The sequence below is a fragment of the Hermetia illucens genome, chromosome 2, assembly GCF_905115235.1.
Source record: "Hermetia illucens chromosome 2, iHerIll2.2.curated.20191125, whole genome shotgun sequence".
Lineage (NCBI taxonomy): Eukaryota > Metazoa > Arthropoda > Insecta > Diptera > Stratiomyidae > Hermetia > Hermetia illucens.
Window position 1 is genome coordinate 121,171,742 of NC_051850.1, and position 24,617 is coordinate 121,196,358.

Genomic DNA, 24,617 nt, shown 5'->3' on the forward strand with positions numbered 1-24,617 from the left:
CTCCAAACGGAGTTCAAACTAAAGGTGTAAATTCCGCCAGCATCTTCAATATCCCAGAACTTTCTTCTTTTAAAAGAAAAGGTTAAGCCTTACATTCCTTAGTCAGATCTTACTGAGCCTCCCAAATTCATTAATTCTTCCATTGGTCTGGCCCTAATCGAGCCAAGCCCGCCTTCTAGCAGTCTTTGTGGCTGAGTTGTACCTCTTCAGGAGGTAGTTCTTTGGCTGCCGGTATTTGTGCCTGTAACAGATGTTGTGGTTCTCCCTATTGAGAGATGAGGTTGGGCAGTTCTAAGCCACACCACAGGACACGAGACTTTAAAAACATTGCGAGCGCCGACCGTTATAATTCCCCGAGCTGGGAAGATGGAAGGTTGGTGTTCGGCCCCTAATGCACACTATTAAGTTTGTGTTAATAACAAAGTCAATCAACAGGTTATCTATCTTCGCTGCGATAGTAAACGTCAGATATTGTAGTTCCTCTGGTGGAGCTAATGGGTCATGTACATATAAGTCAATGAGTTATATACATTTTCTGCTCCTGTCTGCTCCCGTTTGATCACGGTTAGGTCGCTGAAATTCAAATCCGGATACACAAAGCTCGCTGGCACCGTCGGCTGCAAACATTTTTACCTTGTCGTTCCTGACCCCGAACCATACTTTGTAGTCCTCATTTTCCAGTGTCTGTAGGAACTCTCCATTTATGCAAAGTAGGAATGGTTAGCTGTTCACCTGGGGTTCCTCCTCCTCGAACTCCACCCAGTTGTCCTTGTGAATTTTGGGGTTTTACATTATTTCGCATTATTTTGATTATAACGTAATTCAATATTCAAACTCCCTTACTTTTCCCTACCACAAAAAATTTTAGATATCTAGGGTGGTATTACCCCTTAACAGATTCAGAAAGGCAACCTCAGAAAGCTCTTAAAAATATTCTAAAAAACATTAATGCTGAAAAATCAATTAGGAATTTGTGGTGAAGGGAATCACAAGCATGAGACGAAAGAACGAGGAACGAGAGGGCAAGCCGAAGGAAAGGCCGCGATTTCCAAAGCAGTCACAAGTAAGGAAAACGTCCTCTCGTAAGTCGACCCAGGCCATTCACAGGCATCATATTATGATATTTTAGAATGCGTTCAACAATTTTTACAATAGCAAGCGATATGGATTCTATGAGTTTTCAAGGCACTTGTCATCATTCTGTTATCAGGTAGAAGATATGACTGCGGACTATGAACATGTTTAAAACTAAGTATGACCTTCGTTTTTCTTGACTATCGTCTCACTTCCAGGACAAAGGTAGTCCAACTGCAACGGGCAAGTATTAATATGCAATTAATATTTACTGTCTTAGAATTGGGTGACATTAACAACACCAAATTCATGCAGCCACATATTTATATTATTTTGCAACCAATATATTTCTCAATAAATATATATTGCCTTCCCTTATATCTGATTTTCATTGTGCCTCCAAAGACTATTTGCTGGAACCAATTCACTGACCAATATTCCATAAAAATTTTATGGAAAAGTAACTCTAAAGTGATCCGCAAAAAAAGTCATTCACACAATGGCGGTAATTCGTGGTCCCTACTTGTTAAATCAAACTGAATTATCACCAGCTCGATCGTCATGAACGTCCCGACCATCTGGAAAGAAAAATATATGGGAGGGTCATATGTTATCCTAAATTCTATGTAGATTCATATGTAAACAGCAGCACGCAGACACATATGTACGAAATCTCGGCAACATAAAAATACTGTAAACCACTAGTACCAGCCCCATATACTCTGCGCTAACTTTACAACTTGGCCCTTCCCTTCCGACCTACTTACCGAAAAGAAAAGCTTCCTGGTGAAATGAAATAGACCCATTGCCGAAAGTGCTATCGTCTCCGTGTGTATTTGATATAAGAAACGGTCAATCTGCAATAATTTACAATTTCGTATTGACATCATAAAGTGGTTGAAAAAAGGATTCAATGTTGTCTTGTGTAAAAAATGCTCAATTCACAAAAGCAATGTGCAACCTTTTGAAAGGGGGATTGGATCAGTTTGTGATAAATCGACCACTTTTACGACCATTATCGTAGTGAGGGATATTTTTGAAGCAAATCACTTAAGTGGAAAATTGGAAAGTCTTTTTGGTCATCGCTTTCATGGATTTCAAATTTATTTTATTGAGCCGATGATTTTGTTTCCTTTGAGGTGCTGTAAATTTAAAAGGATGTTTTTCCATAGAATTTTCATACTAAAGAGATGAAGTTGCTAGTTTTTGACATATCACATTTACAACATAAAATAGCGTCTAGAGAGGCCTGGAAGGGTGTGAGCTTGTTTCTCAAATATTGTAAGTCCTATGTTTTGCCCGGGACTTCAAGCGATTGGAGCTTACCGAATCTTTACTGAATTCGTTCAGGCGATGCGTTTCTATCACATTTTTAATTGACTTCGATGAATACTAACATTTTTCATGTACCTTAGCATTCCTGTTTAACCCCTCAAAGCCTTTCCTGGTTGGTGAAAGAGGCCACTAAAAAGGAGGAAATGTGTGGGCTAGCAACCTGTGAGTTCTGTAACTTTGTTGCCACCGAAACATCAACAAAGCCTCGAACAGGGACTAACCTCGCGCCAGGTCTTTGGCTATCGAAAACGGACTATGATTGGTTTCTATATAAACGATATAAATTCGGCATTTTGGACCTAAGTGAAATAAATTACTGGGACTCAGGAGAGTACTCCTCTCCCTCTTGCAGCAATGTGTTTAGTACTCTGGGAAGCCAAGTGGTAACAGACGCAAATCTCTTGTCGTATTGTTTCTCACGGACACCGCAACGTATAGTGCGGGAAGTTTAAATATACACTGCAGCTGCTTTTCAAAGGTTTCGAGAAAGCTTTCGATGGTGCCAAAAGGTTGGTCCTCCCTTTTGGGTCAATCCGGAGAAACTTATAGCTATTATCAGAGCGGCATACGCGAAAATTTCACGTGCTGTACCAAAGTAAAATCTCGGGGTAATTTCAGGTTGAAAACGGAGTTCGCCAGGATTGCATCTTGTCACCGATATTATATTTTCTTCCAAAAGTAACCTTTCCGCTTTCGCTGATTCGATTAAAATCTGGAAATGCAGTTATCTGAACACTAAGATGAAGTTGAAACTGTTCTGTGCAACTGTGTTACTAAAAAATGCATGCTTTCCTCAACACCTATCTGCATATCATGGCGGTTCGCTAGCCTGATACTATTACAAACGATCAATTTGATCAGCGCACAAGCCTAACACATACTCGGTCACACATTAACGCGGCATTGCTGCTTATGCCATTGAATCCACTCCCCCAAGATGGCCGACGGATGGGCTTAAGAGCATTTGGCACAGAACAGTAGGGAAAGAGTGCGACCTTGTCAGGAAATCTTGAGGGGAGCTCAAGGATATTTCATAGAATCGCAAACGATGGCGCATATGTGTAATTGACACGTTGTATCCCGACATTGTGCTAACGCAGGAGCTCTTGACTGCAGGTTTCACGGAAGTCAAACTAAACCAATTTATTATACAATGCAAAGGGTATCAATAGAGATAGGGCCAGGACCCGCATTCGAGCCTCAAAGAGATTATTTACAGTACCGGAAAAACAGTGCTCAAAGTTTCTAGAGATAGTTTCATTCAAGAACGGATGTATTTTTATCTTTATATTATATGTTCATATATGATTTTGTAACATATTTCACATTGAATAAGATGTGTAATTCAATTTTTCGAAAAAAATGTTTAATAAAATAACCGCTTCCATTCTTGCCGTCTTCGTGAAAACTTTGGGCGGAAAAAACGTGTTCACTGATTTGCGATTCGATTTTTTCACTAAAACCCTTAACAAAAAATTCCTGAAGCTTCGGGAATGAAAGGTCTTGTGATTCCCTATGTGGAAAATTCTGAATGCATGGCAGTTGCACTTGCCTAATAATTTAAAATTCAATTGCGTACCATTTTTCAACAGCCATTTACACTAATAATTTGCTCTCCAAAGTACTCTATCGATTATGGTTAATCACATACGCTTCACACTAGGAGTTCAACATTATTAGCAAATGTGAGGGAGTTCACCTAAAGTAGGAACAAACAAGTTGGAAATCAGAAGGTCGGTGCTTGAGGAAAGAAAGGTTTTGTTCATCTTCCATGTAATAATATTCGGGTACACAGTGGCTTCATTTATACATAGTTCGTAATGTGTATACTTTTAACGTATCCGATATTCAATTCGATGTGGTACTGACAGTTTGTCTCTTAGGGAGTACCAGTCTGAAGCAAAAGAGGCAATTTAGACCTACTTTAACCTTGTTAATAATAGTAGGATTTCTACCAAACTTCCCAGAAGGCAGCTCTATATTAAAGCCTACATTAATGCAATTTTGCGGGTCTAGGATGAACTTAAGGGAGGTTCGCAGATTTTAACAGATGTAGGTATGGGGTATTTCGGAGCATTATGTGGTGGGTAGTTTCTGAGAATGGCTCCTTAATTTAAGTGACCCCTTTATAACCCCTCACTTCCCAGATTCGCAATCGACTTCAAAACTACCTGAGTTGGAAAGTACTAGATGATACCTTTCATCTGATACCCGACATGACTATGTTCGGTGGAAAAAACTGACACCCCTCTTTTGCATATATGAGCCCCCCCCCTCTAAGGTTCCTCATAGGCCGATATAATTCACTGCATGTATGGAGTCCAGAGTTGCCACTTTGCCACCACTTTGCTGTCAACCGCTTCCGAGAAAAATGCGTGTGACTGACAGACAGACAGTAAACCGATTTTAATAAGGTTTTGTTGAAAATAAAACCTTAAGCAGTAAAGGGCAAAAGGGTTGGGGGGAAGTAGCTTTTTCATATATGGGGCTTTAACATTTCACTCGGATTTCAATTATTCTCTTTAATTATGACGGCAGCATCTTATCAGAATGGCTTAAGATGCAGCAACTTTGAACTGCTACAACTTTGATAGTAATAGCCAGATTCCACGAAACTTTTGCTGTATTGTGCGCGATACTGTCCTCAATGCTGGTAAACACGGTGGGTTTTCCGGTCGACTTGGTTGGTGATATATGTACTAATATTAAATTTATTTGGGCAGATATCGGAATGGGATATGTTTTGAGGCCTATTTTTTATATAAGCGCATGGCCATGAATTTTTTTAGGACTTTGGGTTGGGTAGTTTCCGAAAGTGGGTCCCACCTCACTTTAAGGTAAATAAGGTGGGACAAACAGACAGATAGACGAGATGAAATTGAATCAATTTTAATAAGGTTTTGTTTCACAGAAAACCTTAAAAAACCGGACGGCTAAACAATACGGAAAGACCACCTTGCACACCTCCAATGGATTACAGGATCCAAAAAGTGTACTTTAAGATGATCTTTGTTTCACCCCACCTAGCAGCGATGGAAAAATTGATTATGTGTTACACAGTAATTTTTTAGATATTTTTCATCAACAGAGCAAAGATACATTCCGGAGATAGACCGGCAATTTTTTCGAAAAAAAAACACAATATATCTGGATTGCAGTCTTCTATATATGTCAGCATATTCCATGGTGGTCAAAGGGTAGTATAAGTCCAAGGGCTACACCATATATTATAGTGGCCATCCAGTAAACCATGTGCTCGGAGTAGGTTTCTTAGTCAGCCAAAAAATGAAACCTGCTGTTATTGGCTTTGAAAACATAAGCGAACGGCTATGCACTCTGCGCTTGCGAGGCTAGTTTAGAAATACAAGCCTTATTAACGTTCACGCCCCTAGAGCGGAGAATGCAGGGTCGGAGAAGGATACTTTCTACGAGGCAGTAGAACGAACCCTCGAAGCCTGTTCCAGATATGATATCAAAATCATACTTGGAGTAGGGAAGGCGATACGTTGGCTCCCATAGCTTCCACCAAAATACAAATGATAACGGACTGCGGTTTATTCAATTACCAATGTCACACGAAATGGTTGTTGGAAGTAAATAGCTTGCGCGGAAAGCGGTCCACAAACATTCGTGGGCCTCTCCAGAAGGGACCCTTTTCAACCAAATTGACCACGTGTTGATCGAACGCCGCCACCTCTCAGCCTTGATGAATGTCAGAACATATAGGGGGGCCAATATAGACTCGGATCACTACCTCGTTGGCATGGTGCTCCGACTTCACAGACGGAAAAGGGAAGCCTGGGAGAAGTAACAAATCTGTGAACTAGAAAAATACAGGGAACAACCACACCAGGCGCGCAAGTTTTTACCAACAAGTCCGCAGGATGAAGCCTTATACACCTCGATGCTCATCCTGCCGAGACAAACAGGGAAATCTGATTTCCGACAGAATGGCATATTGGAGCGATGGGTTGAGTAATTTGGTGAGCTACTGAACAACCAGAACATCGGCGAGTTGGAGGTCCCGCCAATTGAAGACGGCGGACAAACACTGCCACCACCAAGTTTAGGAGAAAGAGTCCATAAAATTCGTCGGCTAAAAAATCATAAGTCGCCAGGAGGCGATGGAATTACAGCCGAATTGGTTAAATATGGAGGCGACCAGTTACACCAAGTGGTTTATCAACTTGTGCTCAAGGTATGGAACAGCGAATCAATGCTTGTCGATTGGCAACGAGGCATTATCTGTCTCATACATTAAAAGGTCTTCATCGACGTTAAAGCCGCCTATGATAGCATAGCCAGGGTAAAACTGTACACGGCATGAGAGAATTCGGTATCCCGACGAAATTAATAAGACTGACTAGGCTGACCCTGACCAATGTGCGAGGCCAGATAAAAGCAGCAGGATCACTCTCAAGACCATTCGACATCAACAACGGTCTACGACAAAGGGATGCCCTATCATGCGTTCTTTTTAACCTGCCCCTGGAGAAAGTGATCCGTGATGCTGATGTAAATGCAAGAGGTACGATCCTCTTTAAGTCCACCCAACTACTGGCCTATGCTGACGATATCGACATCATGGGAAGAATCACCCGAGACGTACAAACTGCCTTCCAGATCGAGTAGGAGGCGCGAGATCTTGGGCTGCACATCAATGAAGGCAAGACAAAATATATGGTGGTAACGTCAGCACCGAAGACGAATCAACCAACAACATTAAACCGCACTGATCAAACACAAACACGAAGAAGAATAAGGATAGGAGAATACAACTTTGAGACCGTTGATAATTTCTCCTATCTAGGGTCGAAAATCACAACCGATAACAACTACGATGATGAAATCTGCGCACGGTTGTTATCAGCCAACAGAGCCTATTTCAGCTTACAAAGACTGTTCCGCTCGAAACGTCTCACCATAGTGTCAAAGCTCTTGCTGTACAAGACTATGATCTCGCCAGTCCTCATGTATTCCTCGGAAACTTGGGTTTTTAGCAAGAAAAATTGCGAACTCTTGGGCGCGTTCGAGATAAGAATCCTCCGAAGAATTGTTGGTCCCCTACATGAGGATGGACGATTCCGTAGCCTACACAATGACGAAATCTCTGAGCGATACCATGACCGTCAGGTTGTGGATAAAATCCGGCTCAATAGGTTACGGTGGGCGAGTCACTTAATCCGTATGGATGAGGATGACCCAGCTCGGAAGTCTATAAGGCAATGTCTATGGTATAAAAAGAAGACGAAGCATACCCTACCTAAGATGGAGCGATGGCGTAGGCCAGGACGCCAGACAGCTTTTAGGGATATCAAATTAGTGGACCTCGGCGCAAAACCGGAATGTCTGTGGTTCCTTATTAAGGCATTCCTAGACCGGATACCGGTTGTTGCGCCGTCAATGATGATTATATTCCATGCGAGAATAATGACAATATGGGGAGTTCGGCGACAATAGACAAAGTTTTAAAATAACCAATTTTATCCCCTAAGTCGATCGAGTGCAGTCATAAACTTAACAAGCTACTATATGTACATATGTTATATAGTCACCATTATCCCATTAATGGAAAACGGCGCATCAACCGCTCCTGTTGCCACTTTAGTTATTCCCTATAATGTACTTCGGCTCCGTCGAAATCTCTCCAAGAAGGCGTACAAGGCAGCATAAAGAACGACACCGATAATAAGATGAAATAAAATCGATGACAGAATGCAACCCGCGCGGACTCCACTTTGAACCTCAAAATCCTCCGAGAGCAACCTCAACTTAATGTTGGTATTGAGGTAGCAGAATCTCCGGATTGTTTTTCTGTAACGTCAAGTTCATTGCCTAAAAACAGTAGCATTAAGATAGACATATTGATCAACGCCTTGGCTTTTCTCCCCAGTAATGCAAACATGAAAAGCACAGTGACTAATTGAACTGTGTTCACCTTCATGTTATTAGTGTTTATGTTCAGCCTGAGTCTGCTTGCAACTTGCTTCAAATCTGGAACCATTTCCATAATTCAGTGACAGAGCAAACACATGCAATCAGCATAGTCGGGGTGTTTGAAGAAAGATGTTAAGGTCCATTGAATTCCTTCACGTACTCCTTAAAAGATAGCAAAAAAACCTCAACCGAACAGTGTCGGGGCTGAATGTAACCTTGTCAACCTTCGCAGTATGTAACATTTTACACCGTCATGTAGATTTGATAACAGCTGCTAGTTTCTTGGAAATGACTCTCATGCGTAGGCCATTTCAGAGATTCTCCCTTTTGACGATGTAAAAACCATTCTCGAAAGCGATGAAAGGCAAGTGAAGCGTAGATTTGAATTCCACACACTGCTCCGCAAAGACTAAAGGAATTCGATGTGGTCAATGCAAGAAGATATAGATCAGAAACCTACACTTTCTCGATCAAGCTAATTTTAACTAATTTCCTTGAGACGGCAATAGGTACGCAAATACCTCTCCAACTTTGAAATCCTGCCGCCCTTTCCCTTTCTCCCTTACTAGGATGTGGAAGTGACAGCAGAAAGAGACTGCAGGAGTTGGAAGGAGCCCGGCTTAAACCATCGCTGGTCGAGATTATTTCACTTTTGTTTCGAGCAGGAGTCGGTATCGAGTCACCAGCCATTTCATCGTCAAAATGTGGATGTTCACCGGAATTTACACAGTTGAAAATGAGAACCGTGGTAAAACATACCCCCGCCGCCACATTTTAAGCTGCTCCCTATTGTGGATGAGTAATCGCCCGTAAACGCCATGGCTCAAGCCGTCGAAAGACTCACCACCACTGGCATATAGTAACGAAGTTATTATAATTTGCCCAAACCAAGAATAAATTCACTTCTATCAATGCATATGCTACGTTGGACTTTCCGAAATTTTTCGAGAAACCGGAGTTCAGCCGCATCTCTGTCGCCACCCCTCAAAGTAGCAATAGGAGCCTTCTGTTTCTTACAGCCATCGTTCTGCTTCCAAGTTTTTGCAATCAAATCTTATGGTACCTTTCTGCTAGGTGGCCAACAACTTGAAAGACTGAAAAGGGTACTTTTGATGGGGGCTTATGTTCATCAATATTCTCCAGTGCGCCGTTTGAAATGGTGACTTTCCATCAATGCAAGTAAGTACAATACGCAACCATTAAGTGATGTTTCCAAACGGGGCGAGCTGCAGCCCGTTCCTTATTTCACTCATCCAAAAGATAACTCATAAATGTAGAGTTAATCGTGATATGACCATTATTATCAACGACGCAACAACCGGTATCTGCTCTGGGCCTGCCTTAAGAAGGAACTCCAGACATCCCGGTTTTGCGCTGAGGCCCACCAATTCCATATCCCTAAAAGCTGTCTGGCGTCCTGGCCTACGCTATCGCTCCATCTCAGGCAGGATCTGCCTCGTCTTCTTTTTCTACCATAGATATTATCCTTATAGACTTTTCGGGTAGGGTCATGATCACGCATGATGGGTCATCCCATTGTCATAGACCGTTGTTGATGTCGAATCGTCTTGAAAGTGGTTCTGCTGCTTTTATTTGGCCTTACACATTGGCCAGGGTCAGTCTAGTCAGTCTTATCAATTTCGTCCGAATACGGAATTGTCTTATGGCCATGTAAAATTTTATCGTGGCTACGCTATCATAGCCGACTTTAAAGTCGATGAAAAGATGGTGCAACTGATGTCCATGTTTCAACAATTTTTCCATCGCTTGCCGTAGAGGGAAAATCTGATCTCTTGCTGATTTGCGTGGAGTGAAGCCTCTCTGATATGGGCCAATGATGTCCTGGTCGTATGGTGCTATCCAGCCTAGCAAGATAGAAGAGAATATCTTATAGATGGTACTCAACAACGTGATACCTCTATAATTGTTGCACTGCGTGACATCTCCCTTTTTATGTATGAGACAGATAATGTCTCGTTGCCAGTCGTCAGGCGTTGATTCGCTATCCCACACCTTGAGCATAAGTTGATGAACCACTTGGTGTAATTGGTCACCTCCATATTTAACCAATTCGGTTGTAATTCCATTGGCTCCTGGCGATTTATGATTTTTTAGCCGATGAATTACACGGACTTTTTCTTGCATACTAGGTGGTGGTAATATTTGTGCGTCGTCTTCAATTGGCAGGACCTCCAACTCATGTTTTGGTTGTTCAGTAGTTCATCAAAGTACTCACCCCATCGCTCCAATATGCCCATTCTGTCGGAAATCACATTTCCCTCTTTGTCTCGGCAGGATGAGTATCGAGGGGTGTAAGGCTTCAACCTGCGGACTTGTTGGTAAAGCTCGCGCGCCTGATGCGGTTGCTCCGTGTACTTTTCGAGTTCACAAACCCCTTGGTTCTCCCAGGCTTCCTTTTTCCGTCTGTGAAGCCAGTTCTCCGGTCACCGTACCTTCCTGCGTCCTTTGAAAATGCAACATTACTCTATATTCAGCATTCTTCCGTTCCGTTGCTACCTTAAATTCATCGTCAAACCAGCCGTTCCGACTCTTTTTGCGGCTGGGGCAAAGCATATTTGTGAAAATATTTATGACAGCGTTCTTCAGGTGATTGTGAAGATCATTTCTGAATGCGTCATCTCCAGGATCTCTATTGACTGCGGTTATTGCATTTCCCTTTTATAGGTGTTACGGAGGGCTGTGTTATGGATGGCTTCAGTGTTAACTCACACCTGATTGTCAGAGGAGATTCTAGGTGGTGTTGTTATTCGAGCTCGGAGCACCATGCCAGTGAGATTGTGATCTGAGTCTATATTGGCCCCCCTATATTTTCTAACATTCATCAGGGCTGCGAGGTGGCGGCGCTCGATCAACGCGTGGTCAATTTGGTTGAAAGTGGTCCCGTCTGGAGACGCTTTCCGCGCAAACCAGGTACTTCCAACAACCATTTCGTGTGACACTGCTAATTGAATAATCCGCAGTCCGTTATCATTTGTATTTAAATGTAAGCTATGGGAGCCAATGTATCGCCTGAATACGGGCTCCGTCTCTACTTGGCTGTTAAAATCCCCAAGTATGATTTTGATATCATATCTGGGACAGGCTTCGATGGTTCGTTCTACTGCCTCGTAGAAGGTATCGTTCTCCGACTCTGCAGTCTCCTCTGTAGGGACGTGAACGTTAATGAAGCTTATGTTTCTAAATTTGCCTCGCAAGAACAGAGTGCATAGCCATTCGCTTATGTTTTCAAAGGCGATAACAGTAGGTTTTATTTTTTGGCTGCTGACTAAGAAACCTACTCCGAGCACATGGTTTTCTGGATGACCGCTATAATATATGGTGTAGCGACTCTTCTGCCGGAAACCGGTCCATCTCCAACGCATCTCCTGGAAAGCTGTTACATCAGCCCTATATTGGGACAGGGTATCGGCTAGATGCTTGGTAGCTCCATCTCTGTACAGGGAGCGCACGTTCCATCGTGATATAGTAGACCTCATTAGATGTGTTACGCTTCCGGTCAACTGAACCCCAACCAACTTTCAGCTGACTCACTCTGCGTTTGAACAGTCCATTTACAAATTAGAAGCCACAAATATCACACCATTGTCATTGAGCTACCTACAGTCCCCCTGTCTCACTTAGCTTAAAATTAAAATATCCAGTCTGTATCGCTGAAGTCGGAACAAGTGTCAAGGTCGCAGTCGAAAAATCAGTCCGATCTCTAGGAATACGACAGTTAGAGATTGCTGGTCTACCAATTTGTACTCTTTTAGTCACTTTTGACGACAAGTAGAGCACCCTTCAAGTAAAATCCACAGATCCAAAGTAAGGAACAGTGACTGTGGCTCTTTGCAGAAAATCTGGTTAGTACGATAAAGCTAGGAGATCCCATGCATGAATCGGCGGTTTTGAATTTGCTGTAAAGCTGAAGATTCCACACCATTGTAGTATATATCGGCCGACAGTAACGGCACATTAGATACCCCACAATATATTATTAAGGCCGGGCACATCTCTGGTATTTCAATCACGTGAACGCCATTATCGAGTGAAATAGCAGTCGTTTTGTAATGCTATTACAAATGAATTAAAGGAATGGTAACAATTGCATTGTTGGTTGGTTACCCTATGAAATTGACTCCTCCATCAAAAGCGGCACTTAAGAATTAGAAAAAATGTCCTGTCCTCTTCAATAGTACATTGTAAATGAAAAAATCTTATCGAATTTGCTTCCTTTGATCACTTTTAAGTCCGCAAACCAGATGAGTGGGAGCACAAACTGTCGGAATGTAAAAACATAGATCACGCAATCACGCAAATAGCAACAAGCAACCAAAGTATCTCCACACTAAGAGATAAGGAAACATCTATAGCAACGCTTTTTGGAAGCGTATAAGCAGCGAATCTTTCGCTGGAAAACAAAATATAAAAATTTCACCTCTCTACGACTATCACTAGGCGTTGTCTACACATAAATCAAACTAACTAAAGCTTGAAAGGGACTTTAAGACGCTACACAAAATTTAAAAAGAATGCTTGTTTTCTACGTAAAAACACTCAGTTCCACGGGGCAAAGACATAAACTCGAGAATGTTATAAAACTCTCAAAATATTCGCCGCTTATCTACGAAAATGATTAATGAACCCTGAATCAAAGTTAAATTTCCGAGTGAAAGGTCAACTTCCTGGCAGCGATTCACCCTAAAAGATTGCCATCTCAATTAACTCAGCAGAACCTTCCTGATCCTTGGACGAAGTCAGCTCCCATCATTTCAAATAAAAACGAATTTTTGTTGTTCCTGCTTAATCATGCAGAATCATTTGTGTTAGTTTTAAAGTAAAGAAACATTCTGACACTCTTTCAAGGAACCTAAAGGACCGAAGTTAATTAAATTTTCCAGTATTAGCTCGCACATCATAGTTTCTATACCGTCATCGTTGTCCATGCGGGAAATTTTCATGTCATAAGGTGTTCGAAAGGCATCGCCTTTTCATCCCTCCTCCTGGAAGCTTATTGAAAAAGGTCCTACCACTTGTCTCTACGACTTAATTACTCACATATTTGGACCCTAATTGCCTTGCCCTGAACGCTTTTCTGTCCGGCCTATTCATATATTATCAACATCAAATGTGAAGGGATGACTGATTCACCCCATCGTAAATCTTGACAAGCTCGAAATGTTAGATAAGTTGGCGAATAAATTGTTGGTCTTCACCTGAACGTGTCATTAATTTACGCCTAAAGTGGATGTGATGACAAATTACAATATGTCGTGTCAGAACGATGAAAAGTAAGCAATTTCTAACTTTCATGCATTCTGGGATTCGCTCACTATGGATGTGTTATTTGAGTGAATGCTTTCTGGAAAGCTGTTATAAGGGGACCTGGTATTAGCCTGGCTGAAAATAAAGTTATTATTCGAGGAGTCTTTTCTATGTAATTATCCGCCACTTTGAAGAGGAGTTATCCACTGTAGTATTACCGAAAATATCGGAGCTCGATAAATTATGATCTCTTGGTATTGAGACTAATCACTTTTAGGCATTTGCAGGAAACCAAAGTAGAATTGGTACATTTTCATGCTTACCAGGAATGGATGGGTTAGACGATAGGATTGATTGAATTGATAACCTTTAAAGTACATATAAAACACCAATATCGCATCGGTCCTAATTGGGAAAAGAATGAAGAATGATGCAAAAAGTCGAAACCATTGTAATTCGAATGCAGAGTAACATTTAATCTTTCCAGAAAGTGTAGATACACCGGTGTGGTCGCAGTAGGAACTGCCAATATAACTTCAAAATATCAATGACCAGCTAATGAAAAAACAACCACTGCAGAGGGCAAAAGTTTATGACCTAATAAATCATCAATTTTGAACCATATTGCGGTGGAAAGATGTGCACATCTTGCATAGAGATAGACTTTATACTGGTGAGTTTAGCTCCCGACAAAAAATGTAGTATAGTGTTGGAATTGAAGAAGAGCTGGCATAAGCTCTTCATTCGATAGCAAAAGTCAAAGGACAAATTTACTTTCGTATGACCAAAATCGAGAGAAGAATCCTCCGAAGAATTTTCGGCCCCCTACATGAGGATGGACGATTCCGTAACCTACATAACGACGAAATCTATGAGCGATACCATGACCGCCCGGTTGTGGATAAAATCCGACTGAATAGATTACGGTGGGCAGGTCACTTAATCCGTATGGATGAGGATGATCCAGCCCGGAAAGTCTATAAGGGCAATATCTATGATAGAAAAAGAAGACGAGGCAGATCCTGCCTAAGATGGAGCGATGGCGTAGGCTAGGACGCCAGACAGTTTTTAGGGATATATCGAATTGGCGAACCTCGGCGCAAAACCGGGATCTCTGGAGTTCCTTATTAAGGTAGGCCTAGACCGGATACCGGTCTTTTCGTCGCTGATGATGATTATGATGACCAAAATTGTCAATAATCTAACGGCAAGCTGAATCCATGGGGTGTTTAGGCGTAAGCCTCTGCTCTGGTTAGGTGAGTATCAGTGGCCGCTCCGAAGAACCCAATTATCGCTATGGAATACCCTTTTGATCCCACAAGCTCCTAAAATCGTGACTGCTATGATAAGAGCAAAAGGGACAGAGTCCAACCGGCTCACAAATTTAGAACTAGCCCGTATTATCACGAAGGATAGCAGCTCTCCCAAACTGCAACTAAAGATCTCTCCCCTGACGTCCTCAAAGAATGGCTTATCTAGTGTCCGTAGTCCAGGCTGGATCTAGAGTTGGGATTTACCAGCCGTTTGCCCGTCGATCAGAATATCAACGACACACTTGCGAGTCGAATTATCCACCAACCATCAACATGCTTCCCGTATCGCCAGTACTTCCGCTTGGAATACACTGGCGACCATACAACTCGGTCACGCAGTGTTTATCCGATACAACACACGCACCGACTCCACAGACCATCCTTAATCCGTCGGTGAAGAATACTGTGTCATAACTTTACAACATGTCGCTAGTAGAAAGCCCATAGCAAAGTTCCTTGTGAAGCTCGGCTTGCATATGGCGTAGTCGGTAGGGACCGTCCAAAGCTACCGAAATAGTTAATCTTAATCAATCATCCGAACTCACGTAGTCTGACAGCATTGCACGATACAACGTACGGGAGAACCTGGCGGGTAGGCCTGCTGAACCTCATTAGCACCTGCAAACGCTGTCCTTTGAATCCTACAAAACTTCGTTCTATTAAAATTTTTGCTCAGCGTCTAATACCATACAATAAAACTGTACGCAAGGATGGGACGAACCTTGGCTGTATACACCCAGAAAACCACCTTAGACCGAAGACCCCATTTTCTTACAAAGGTCCACTTGCAGGCGTGCCGAATAACATCATCCCCTTTTTGGTTCATTTGATGATTCTACTCATAACTGAGGTAAACATCGCTGACACAAATATCGTCAACTCGTCGGCATATGAAACCAACTCCACTCCGCTACTGTCCAATATTCGTAGAACTTCGTTCATCACTATCAACCAAAGTAACAAAAAGATGCCATCACACTGGGGCGTACCTCTGGGTACAGTTTTAGTCAAGTAGCTACCTCCCAGATCAGACTGGATTATCCTAGTTTTTAACATGGATATTATCCAATGTGTAAGATAAGATAAGATAAAATTTCTTTGACTGCGTTGGTATTAACGTTGTCGAATCATCATCATTATCATCAACAGCGCAACAACCGATATCCGTTCTAGGCCTGCCTTAATAAGAAACTCCGGACATCCCGGTTTTGCTTCGAGGTTTACTAATTCGATATCCCTAAAAGCGGTCTGGTGTCCTGGCCTACGCCATCGTTCCGGCCATGTTATCGCTCATGGATTTCGTCGTTATGTAAGCTCCGGAATCGTCCATCTTCATGTAGGGGACCAAACATTCTTCGGAGGATTCTTCTCTCGAGCGCAGCCAAGAGTTCGCAATTTTTGTTGTTGACAACCCAAGCCTCCAAGGAATGCATGACGGCTAGCAAGATCATTGTCTCGTACAGTAATAGCATTGACCCAATGGTGAGACGTTTCGAGCGTAACAGTTTTTGTAAGCTGAAATAGGCTTTGTTGGCAGCCAACAACCGTACGCGGATTATATCGTCGTAGCTGTTATCGTTTGTGATTTTCGACCCTAAATAGGAGAAATTATCAACGGTCTCAAAGTTATAGTCCCGTCTTTATTCTTCTCGTTTACCCAGTGCGAGTTGGCACTAATGTTGTCTCGCGTTCATTGGTGTACAGCCTAAGATCCCGCGCCACCTGCTCGATCTGGATAAAGGCAGTTTGTACGTCGATCTTCCCATGATGTCAATATCGTTAGTATAGGTCAGTAATTGGGTGGACTTAAAGAGGATCATACCCCTCACATTTACCTCAACATTACAGATCACTTGGACTGTTTAAAGAACCGTTGCTGATGTTAAATGGTTTCGAGAATGATGTTGCTGCTTTTATCTGGCCTCGCAACGTTGTTGAATGCTCCCTATTTATCCAAAGAGACAAGCAATGGCACTACCCTTTCTTGCTGTTTCTATAGCAAAAGTGGCATTAAGCCCGGAGAGTTATGTGCGGAGAAGCCATTTATGGCCCAGCCGATTTTATTGTCAGCAAAAACCGATTTGATCGTCTCACACGACTGGGGCTGCATACCCTCTAAGCAAGGATCTGACTCCTCCTCGTTGGTGGGGAAGTGCATCTGGAAAGGCAGGATTTCACCAAGAATTCCATCGAGTTGATCCTTCTGGGGATTTTTGAATGTTTTGGAGACTCTAACGCGAGATCTCGACTAAAAAGTATCCAACTGAGTTCTGAAAAGCATTTTCGGTCAGACCCTCTCCAGTTCTCTACCCTATGATCTGATTCAGGCGCGGCTCAAGTTGGCGACCACAATTAAAATCGCGCTATGAGAAAAACAACATTCCAAAAAGAAAACTGGGGGGAACCAGAAAAATGCTTGTCAAGATATACTGACGTCTTCTGCACTGATGGCTTAAAAACAGAAAATGGTTCTGGAGCAGGAGTCTACCTCTCAAAGAAAAACGAGAAGTAGATTTTCCCTTGAGGGAATACACAACGGTCAGGCTGAAGTATAACCCACCCTAAGAGACCACAACCTCGATGATTGACAAGCGGTTGAAGGGCAGGCGCATCGCAATCCGTAGTGATAGTAAAGCTGCATTAAGAGCGTTTAGTAGGACTCTGATCACTTCAAAAATCGTTCAGGAATGTAGAAATCGATTGGACTCTGTTTCTAAATTCATTGACTAATGCTGCTATCGAAAACTGGGACAGGTGCCGGGGCCTTAATGCTGCTAGACATACCAATTTTTACTGTCAGATCCTAAAAAAGATAAAACAAAGTTTATCCTGTCGAAAAGCAAGAAGACTTGCAGAACTAGTGTGGGCATTCAGACTGGCCATAATTCACTAGCTGGGCATATGTTCAGGAAAGGAGTTTTCCAATATGATATGTGTCCATCCTGTAATGAAGAACCGGAATCCACGGAACATTTTCTATGTGAGTGCCCTGCCTATAGACGCATCAGACATCAGATTTTTGGCGCTGATGTGATTCAACTGCAGTGGTGCATCCACTAACGGAAATCCTGCGATACATAAACAAATCCGGGATATTCTGTTAGATGGGGGAATCGAGTACAATGGACCACTAACGTCTGAGTGCTCAGAGGCTTTGCTTCTCCCCCACCCCAAACACACACAACACAACCGTACACCAATCTATGCGAGACCTATGATATCTAATATATTGCCACAATTAAAGGATGAGGGGAAGATCTACATTAGGGATGCAAGCACCCTAAAAAAGATTCAGAGCCAGTTGGAGCGAGTTGCATATTAAAATAAGTAGCTTTTCCTACAAGAAATTTTTTATGATGCATATGCGTACATATTTTAGCTTTCCAAATTCAGAGCCATTTGGTTGAGATCCATCGTTCCTTCTTCAACCCACGCCTAGTCCGCTTTATACTTTCAATTCCTCTCAGATTTTGTCTCGATGCACCACGTGACAATTTTTATTGTCATATCACGCTCTAATAATAAGTATTAGTTGCTCCAAAATTGCGCCCCCCCCCCCGCTCCCAGGTCAATTCGTGATTTTTAAGATATTGTATAAAACAAAATCTCAGAATCGGTTTCTCATATTGATAGTGAAATTTCGTGAAAAGGCGAAAATTGTAAGCACCTCGCATGCAGTGACTAACATCGTTCTATGTTTAGTTTAACCACGACCAGATGTGGTCTCGATTAGTGTTCTCCGAAGCTGGCATCAGTTCGAATATTTATTGCAAAAGGGGGGGGAGGGCAGAGGGTGGAAACTAATCATTTCTTTCGCGGACCCTTCTGAAAATGAGAATATCCAATCATGTGAAGAAAATCTCGAAACTGCCATTATACGGTATCTAACTCCTGATATCTGCTCAAATAAAGGTAATAAAAGTATACTACCATATTTAAATTTACTTACTTTAAGGTTATCCTAGACTGGTTTTCTGTCTGTTTCGAATTGTTGGATAGATCTGCTTTAGTCTTCTTCTTTTTCAGCCCTTGTCCTGTTCAATAGCGAGATTTACTCGTCTCAATTGAATGCGCCATTTTCTGCAGTAATATGCTTGGGGCGGGTGAAAAAATGCTCTTAAGTCACCATCCAGCGTTTCAAACCTACAAGATCGGCATCGGCCAATGTGCGAGTTATAAATCGAAATTTTCGCAAATAGTGTAATATGGGCCCAAACTTTGTTGCTGAATAGAGGTAGCTTCAGTTTCACAAATTTGTTGTTCCCTGAAGTTTCTATTCCACCAAGTAAATTGTCGTTTCTTCCACTATATCTCTCCCTAAAAACGATAGGAATAACAGCACCGAAAATCGAATGCGGAGGTTACGAAAGAAATTCACCGTTCTTTAAAAAAAAACGAAAATGCCTCCCAGGAATATCACCTCAAGGAAGACCAGTCGTCGTTCCAACCAAAGCTAATAAGACAAGGGAGGAACCAATCTGGACGAGTATTGAAAACAAACAAAAAACTCCAACAGGAGGCCCGACCCAATGGTCTCATTATTACTAACAAAAGCATACTTATATATTCTGACATTTTACCCACAGTAAAAGGGGAATCTTTTATGAAAGATCTAAGTGAGAACGTAACGCCTATCAGGCGAACACAGAAAGGCAAGTTATTGCTGGAGATTTATTACGATCGAATGTAAGGATTTCGTTGAAATTGCCATCAAACCTGAGTTATGCGAAGCCCTAGGGTTGCAATCGAGTTCACAATCTGTCCGCGGGACAAATATAATAAAGATGAGGAAAGCGCATGGAAATACTCAAATTGCAACGAAAAACCTGCCATCCAGTAACGAAAAAGTCATTCCCGTAGGTAGTCTAAAGTGCTTTAAATGGCTGAAGCTCGAACACGTAGCGAAAAACTGCAGCAGCCTATATGACAGATCTGACCTATGTCGAAAGTGCGGAGGGGTAAGACATTTTGCCAAAAATTCCAAAGAGAAGCTCATGTGTCTACTTTGTGATTGAAAGGCGTCTTTTTTGTGACTTAGATGAGGGCCCTAAAGAATATGGAATAACCTCTGGAGTACCACAAAGATAAGTCCGCGGCCCTTTGTTGTAGAATATAATGTATAACGTTGTGTGATAACGTTGCGTCTCTCTCGCTGGCTGACGTCCATTAAATTCTCAAATGACATCGGAATTGCAGGAGTCATCCCGAGATATTTAAGAACAGGTAGGGAATCCAGTATTTTCCAATCATAAACTTCGAGCACTGGATTAAACGAAAATATGCTATGACTTGACTGAGTTGAGTAGTGGGCATGGTGGCTATCGAGGATACCTCCATTGATATGGTCTTGATGGTTCACCGAACTACCCGAGATACGAGTGCGTAACGGGGGATGCGGAGTAAGTACTCTTCCATTACCCAAGGTTGGAATCATACAGAACGAAAATGGAAGCAGTAGCCATTACCTAGCTATCAACGGAAAGCATCATGGAGAATATTTTGAGTTCGATTAAGGTGTGGAAAACAGTGAAAGAAGCAATGAAAAATATCCACGTAATACTGGAGTTGGAAGTATGTAGAAGGAAGAAAGAGAAGAAGAGGATCGCCATCACGAATAACAGTTAAATACTGATCCAGCCCCGCCACGTAATACCAGATTACAGATCCCGCAGAGAGAATGGATGGAGAAGGAGGTGTTTTTAAAAATCCCATATAACCGTCTGGCCGGAATGACCTTTCAAGTTTTGCTATAAAACAAGTCGGGAAACCGGAAGCTGGACGCTTCAGTTACGAAAGGTTTTGTGCATTTCTTTGTACGTAGCATGTAATATATGCATATACAATATTATGTGAGAATATCCACTTTCGGATGATATTGACATTTATAGCCTTGAATTTGCAAAGAAGCGACAACTTTGACGTATTATAACTTTGTTAGCAATAGTGCGATTTCCACCAAACTTGGTAACATCATGCTCTATGTTACACCCTATATTGATGCGAAATTTCGTCGTCCTATCATGAACTTAAGGGGGGTTTTGCAGCGAATTACTAAAAATTATAGTAATATACTATTATTAACTTTATTTGTGCAGATATCAGTGTGGAAGGTATTTCGGAGCCCAGGCACCATATAGTGGCAGCCTCTTGATTTTTTTCAGATTTTTCGGTTGGGTAGTTTCTGAGAATGGCCCCCGTAAAGGAATGGTCACTTTCAACCCCCCGCACTCCCCACCTTTCTAACAAATGTCAAAACTAAGCCTGTTTTCGAAAAGTACTAACCGAGACCTTTAATTTGATACCCCACACGACTATATTTGATGAAAAAAAAAATTACACCCCCCTTTTGCATGTATGGGGACCCCCCCATAAATTCAACGTAAAAGGATGTAACTCACTGTATGCGTGAGCGTTCACAGTTCCCACCTTTCTACCAAATTTGGTGTCAATCGCTGTAACCGTTTCCGAGAAAAATGCGTGTGACGGACAGACAGACAGACAGACAGACAGACAGACAGACAGACAGACAGACAGACAGACAGACAGACAGACAGACGGTAAACCGATTTTAATAAGGTTTTGTGTTTACACAAAACCTTAAAAAGACAAACAGACAGACATTTTACGCAAATTCCTAAAAAGATGTTTGAAAGGTCACTATCACTAGATAATTAGATACATATTTCTTGCAAATTTGCATATTTTTATTGCATAGTATATAAAGAACGGCAAAAAATAGATCATTAGATCATGGATAAATTCTTGCTGATAGCTTATGGATTTGCATCGTGGGCTAGATATTGGATGCCAGTCGACTCAATTGTGTCAAAGCAAAGTACTAATCCCAACAACAACGCTGTGGACCACAGCGTCTCCTAGCGTACCACTACTATTTCGAAAAATGAGTTACATAAAAATGAGCTGTTACTCCAGTATTCAACCAGTTCAAAATATACCATGCAAAGTCAAGTCTTAGAATGTGTGAGATAGGAGAGAGTAGAATTAAAGAGAGAGAATTAAATTTTCACTGATCCTCGTAAATTTGCCTTCAGATCTAAGACCTTTCTTAGACTATATACCTGGAAGAGCCCGAACTACTATTCTCTTCGTCTCAAAATTCATGATTCGATCTTTGCATTATTACCACAGATCATTCATACCAGCGAATGTGAGGCCTAACTAATATGTATGTATCTCTAGATTTCAATAAGGTTCTGTTACCATTTAACTAATTTTGATAGACATACTACAATTTCACGAAAACTCAATTAAATTTAGTAAAAACTAATCTTTTTCAACATAATTCTTTTTCGAAAAAGAAGTCAATCTTTCTGACACGTCCCCATTAACTTACAAATCTCCATTTGAATATATGGAGAAAAAGATATATCAAACCTCATGGGGAAATTTTCATTCACTTTTTATCTGATTGGGCTGCTTCCTTCGAAATTCAGGAGTATTGTTAATGTGTTTACCATTCAAGGTTTACAGGTTTACAGCATTACATAGGTGCAAATTACGTTGATTTATGATGATTTTTATCACGCATAATTGGTGGAAAATTCCATTATAATTGAACGTTGAGTAACGTATTTTGTTGCTATGAGCATATTGGTATTATTTCTGCATCAACTCCTCGCTGGGGGTAATTTTCAGTTAATATTGGTGAAATAACATATCGTCGCGCCTTTCATATTATTAAGCGAAAAAGTTACTTGTGGGAAACAGGCAATGAGTCGATTTAAAGAGCTCCTCATCATTCACAAGAAGTAGTAAAATTCCAGGAAAAAATTATAGACTAAAGATTCAACTTTTGAAGATTTATTCTGGAACACCGTGCCAATATAGATCTACCTCTTATTCATCCTTCTCTGTAACATTTAACATCCGCAAAGATTGCTTTTATTATTGCTATTTTTTCAAAATAATAATTTTAATGAGACTGAATTTCAGTTTCGTTTCAAATACACTTAATACTAAGAAATCTACAAACAAGTCAGAATACCGAAAGCTTGTGCTCCAGGTATAAAGGTTTTATGTTCATTTTATGTGAGTAACTCTCTATGAACGATTCTTCATTCATACATACATACAAGAGTACAAAATATTTCTTCGTATATTGCCAAACAAAATATGTATATGTACATTCATATTAAAGACAGAAATTTGTCTGACGCATTTTCATCCGTTTCCACTTTACTTTGTGCACGACACATTCATCTTATTGAACACTACCTGCAAATTTCATTAGCATATACGTATACGTATGATGACGTCATACACGTCCTAGAATGCAATAAATTTACATGGAATGTAATAATTTGACTTACAATAACTTTGTTAATAATAGTTGGATTGCATTCAAATGATTTCCTATATTATCAGCTACAATGTTGCAAAATTTTGTACTTCCAGAATGAACTTAAGCGGGGTTTTCGGGTAAATTTCGAAAACATGTTAATACACTATTATTAACTTTATTTGTGCAGATATCGGATACATTTTGAGGCCTACATTTCATATAGATGCATCATTGTGCTTTTTTCAGATTTTTCGGTTGGGTAGGTTCCATCTAATATCAGAAATAAGATCAGTTTCGAAAAGTACTAATTGAGTCCTTTCATTTTATAACCCACATGACCATACGCATGTATGGGAAGCCCCTTTTCAAATTCAAACACAAAATGGCGCCACGATGCATGTAAAGGGACACACAGACCAGATGTTCTCACCAAATTTCGTAACAATCGGTTCAATCGTTTCCAATCGTGACACACAAACAGACAGGCGCACAGACAGACTTTCAATTGATTTTAGTAAGGTTTTGTCTCACACACACACACATTAAAAAGAGGCAAACGTAAAGCTCCATGACGCAGTCAAAACTCGAACGTGGAGCACGAAATCACACCGTCGAAAAAAATGGTCTGGTCTAGAGCAAAGCCATAGTCTCCTGCAGCCAAATCAAAAAATTTACTTGAGAAAATTACTGCCGTGCGTGCTCGATAGATGGGGCCACTTCTAAGGATTTAATCTGCATTGCTTTAGCGAAGCGGTTCAAGCTGCAGAACTTTCAGGAGGCATCTATTGTAAGGCTTAGAAAGGCGTATGCCGCCACTAAATGTCGGAAAGGTCTGCATTCATAACAGAGCTATCACCGCAGTATGCCGCATCTATTAATAACATCGATCGACAGGAATCTTCTCAGTAAACAACATCGAAGGAAATCCTATTTCAGACCAACACAAGGAAGCTATCGGGACAATACACCATCCAGAAAGAGACATTACGAAAACCGGCCAGACTTGCGCTCAACAATCTGCAGTGACAAACTCAACGAAATTTAACAGACGAGTTAGATTTGCTTCAGTAATTGCGTACACCACCAGCAGTTCAACAATAACAACACTACAAACCCTCAGCTAACACGGCCGGCAAGTGCTGTTCCGTTGCTAATTACTTTCAAACCTTGCCTGGCATCAAAGGTAATTAACCTTTCTCTTCTACGGAAATGATCTACTTTATTTACTAAAAGTTAGTTAATTGCGAGGTGTCTCGATAGCTGCATGGTTAGAGCACAACGCTGTCCCGTATGACAGCGTTCAAATCTCACTGGTGGCAGTGGAATTTGTATCCTGATTTTACATCGAATACCAGCCGACTCAGCTATGAATGAGTACCTGAGTCAAAGCT

The 24,617-nt window shown here is 41.3% G+C and overlaps 1 protein-coding gene across 1 annotated transcript in view; it reads right to left on the minus strand.

The window, feature by feature from the left end:
- Positions 1–1,449: 1,449 nt before the first annotated feature.
- Positions 1,450–24,617, minus strand: part of LOC119648545 (gustatory receptor for sugar taste 64a-like) — a 51,577-nt gene continuing 28,409 nt past the window's right edge. Inside the window, exons 8-9 of the mRNA XM_038050314.1 lie at positions 1,842–1,931; positions 1,450–1,652 (exon numbers count right to left, since the gene is read on the minus strand). Of these exons, the coding sequence (XP_037906242.1) occupies positions 1,563–1,652; positions 1,842–1,931 (180 nt within the window). The 3' untranslated portion in view covers positions 1,450–1,562. The remainder of the gene's footprint in view (positions 1,653–1,841; positions 1,932–24,617) is intronic.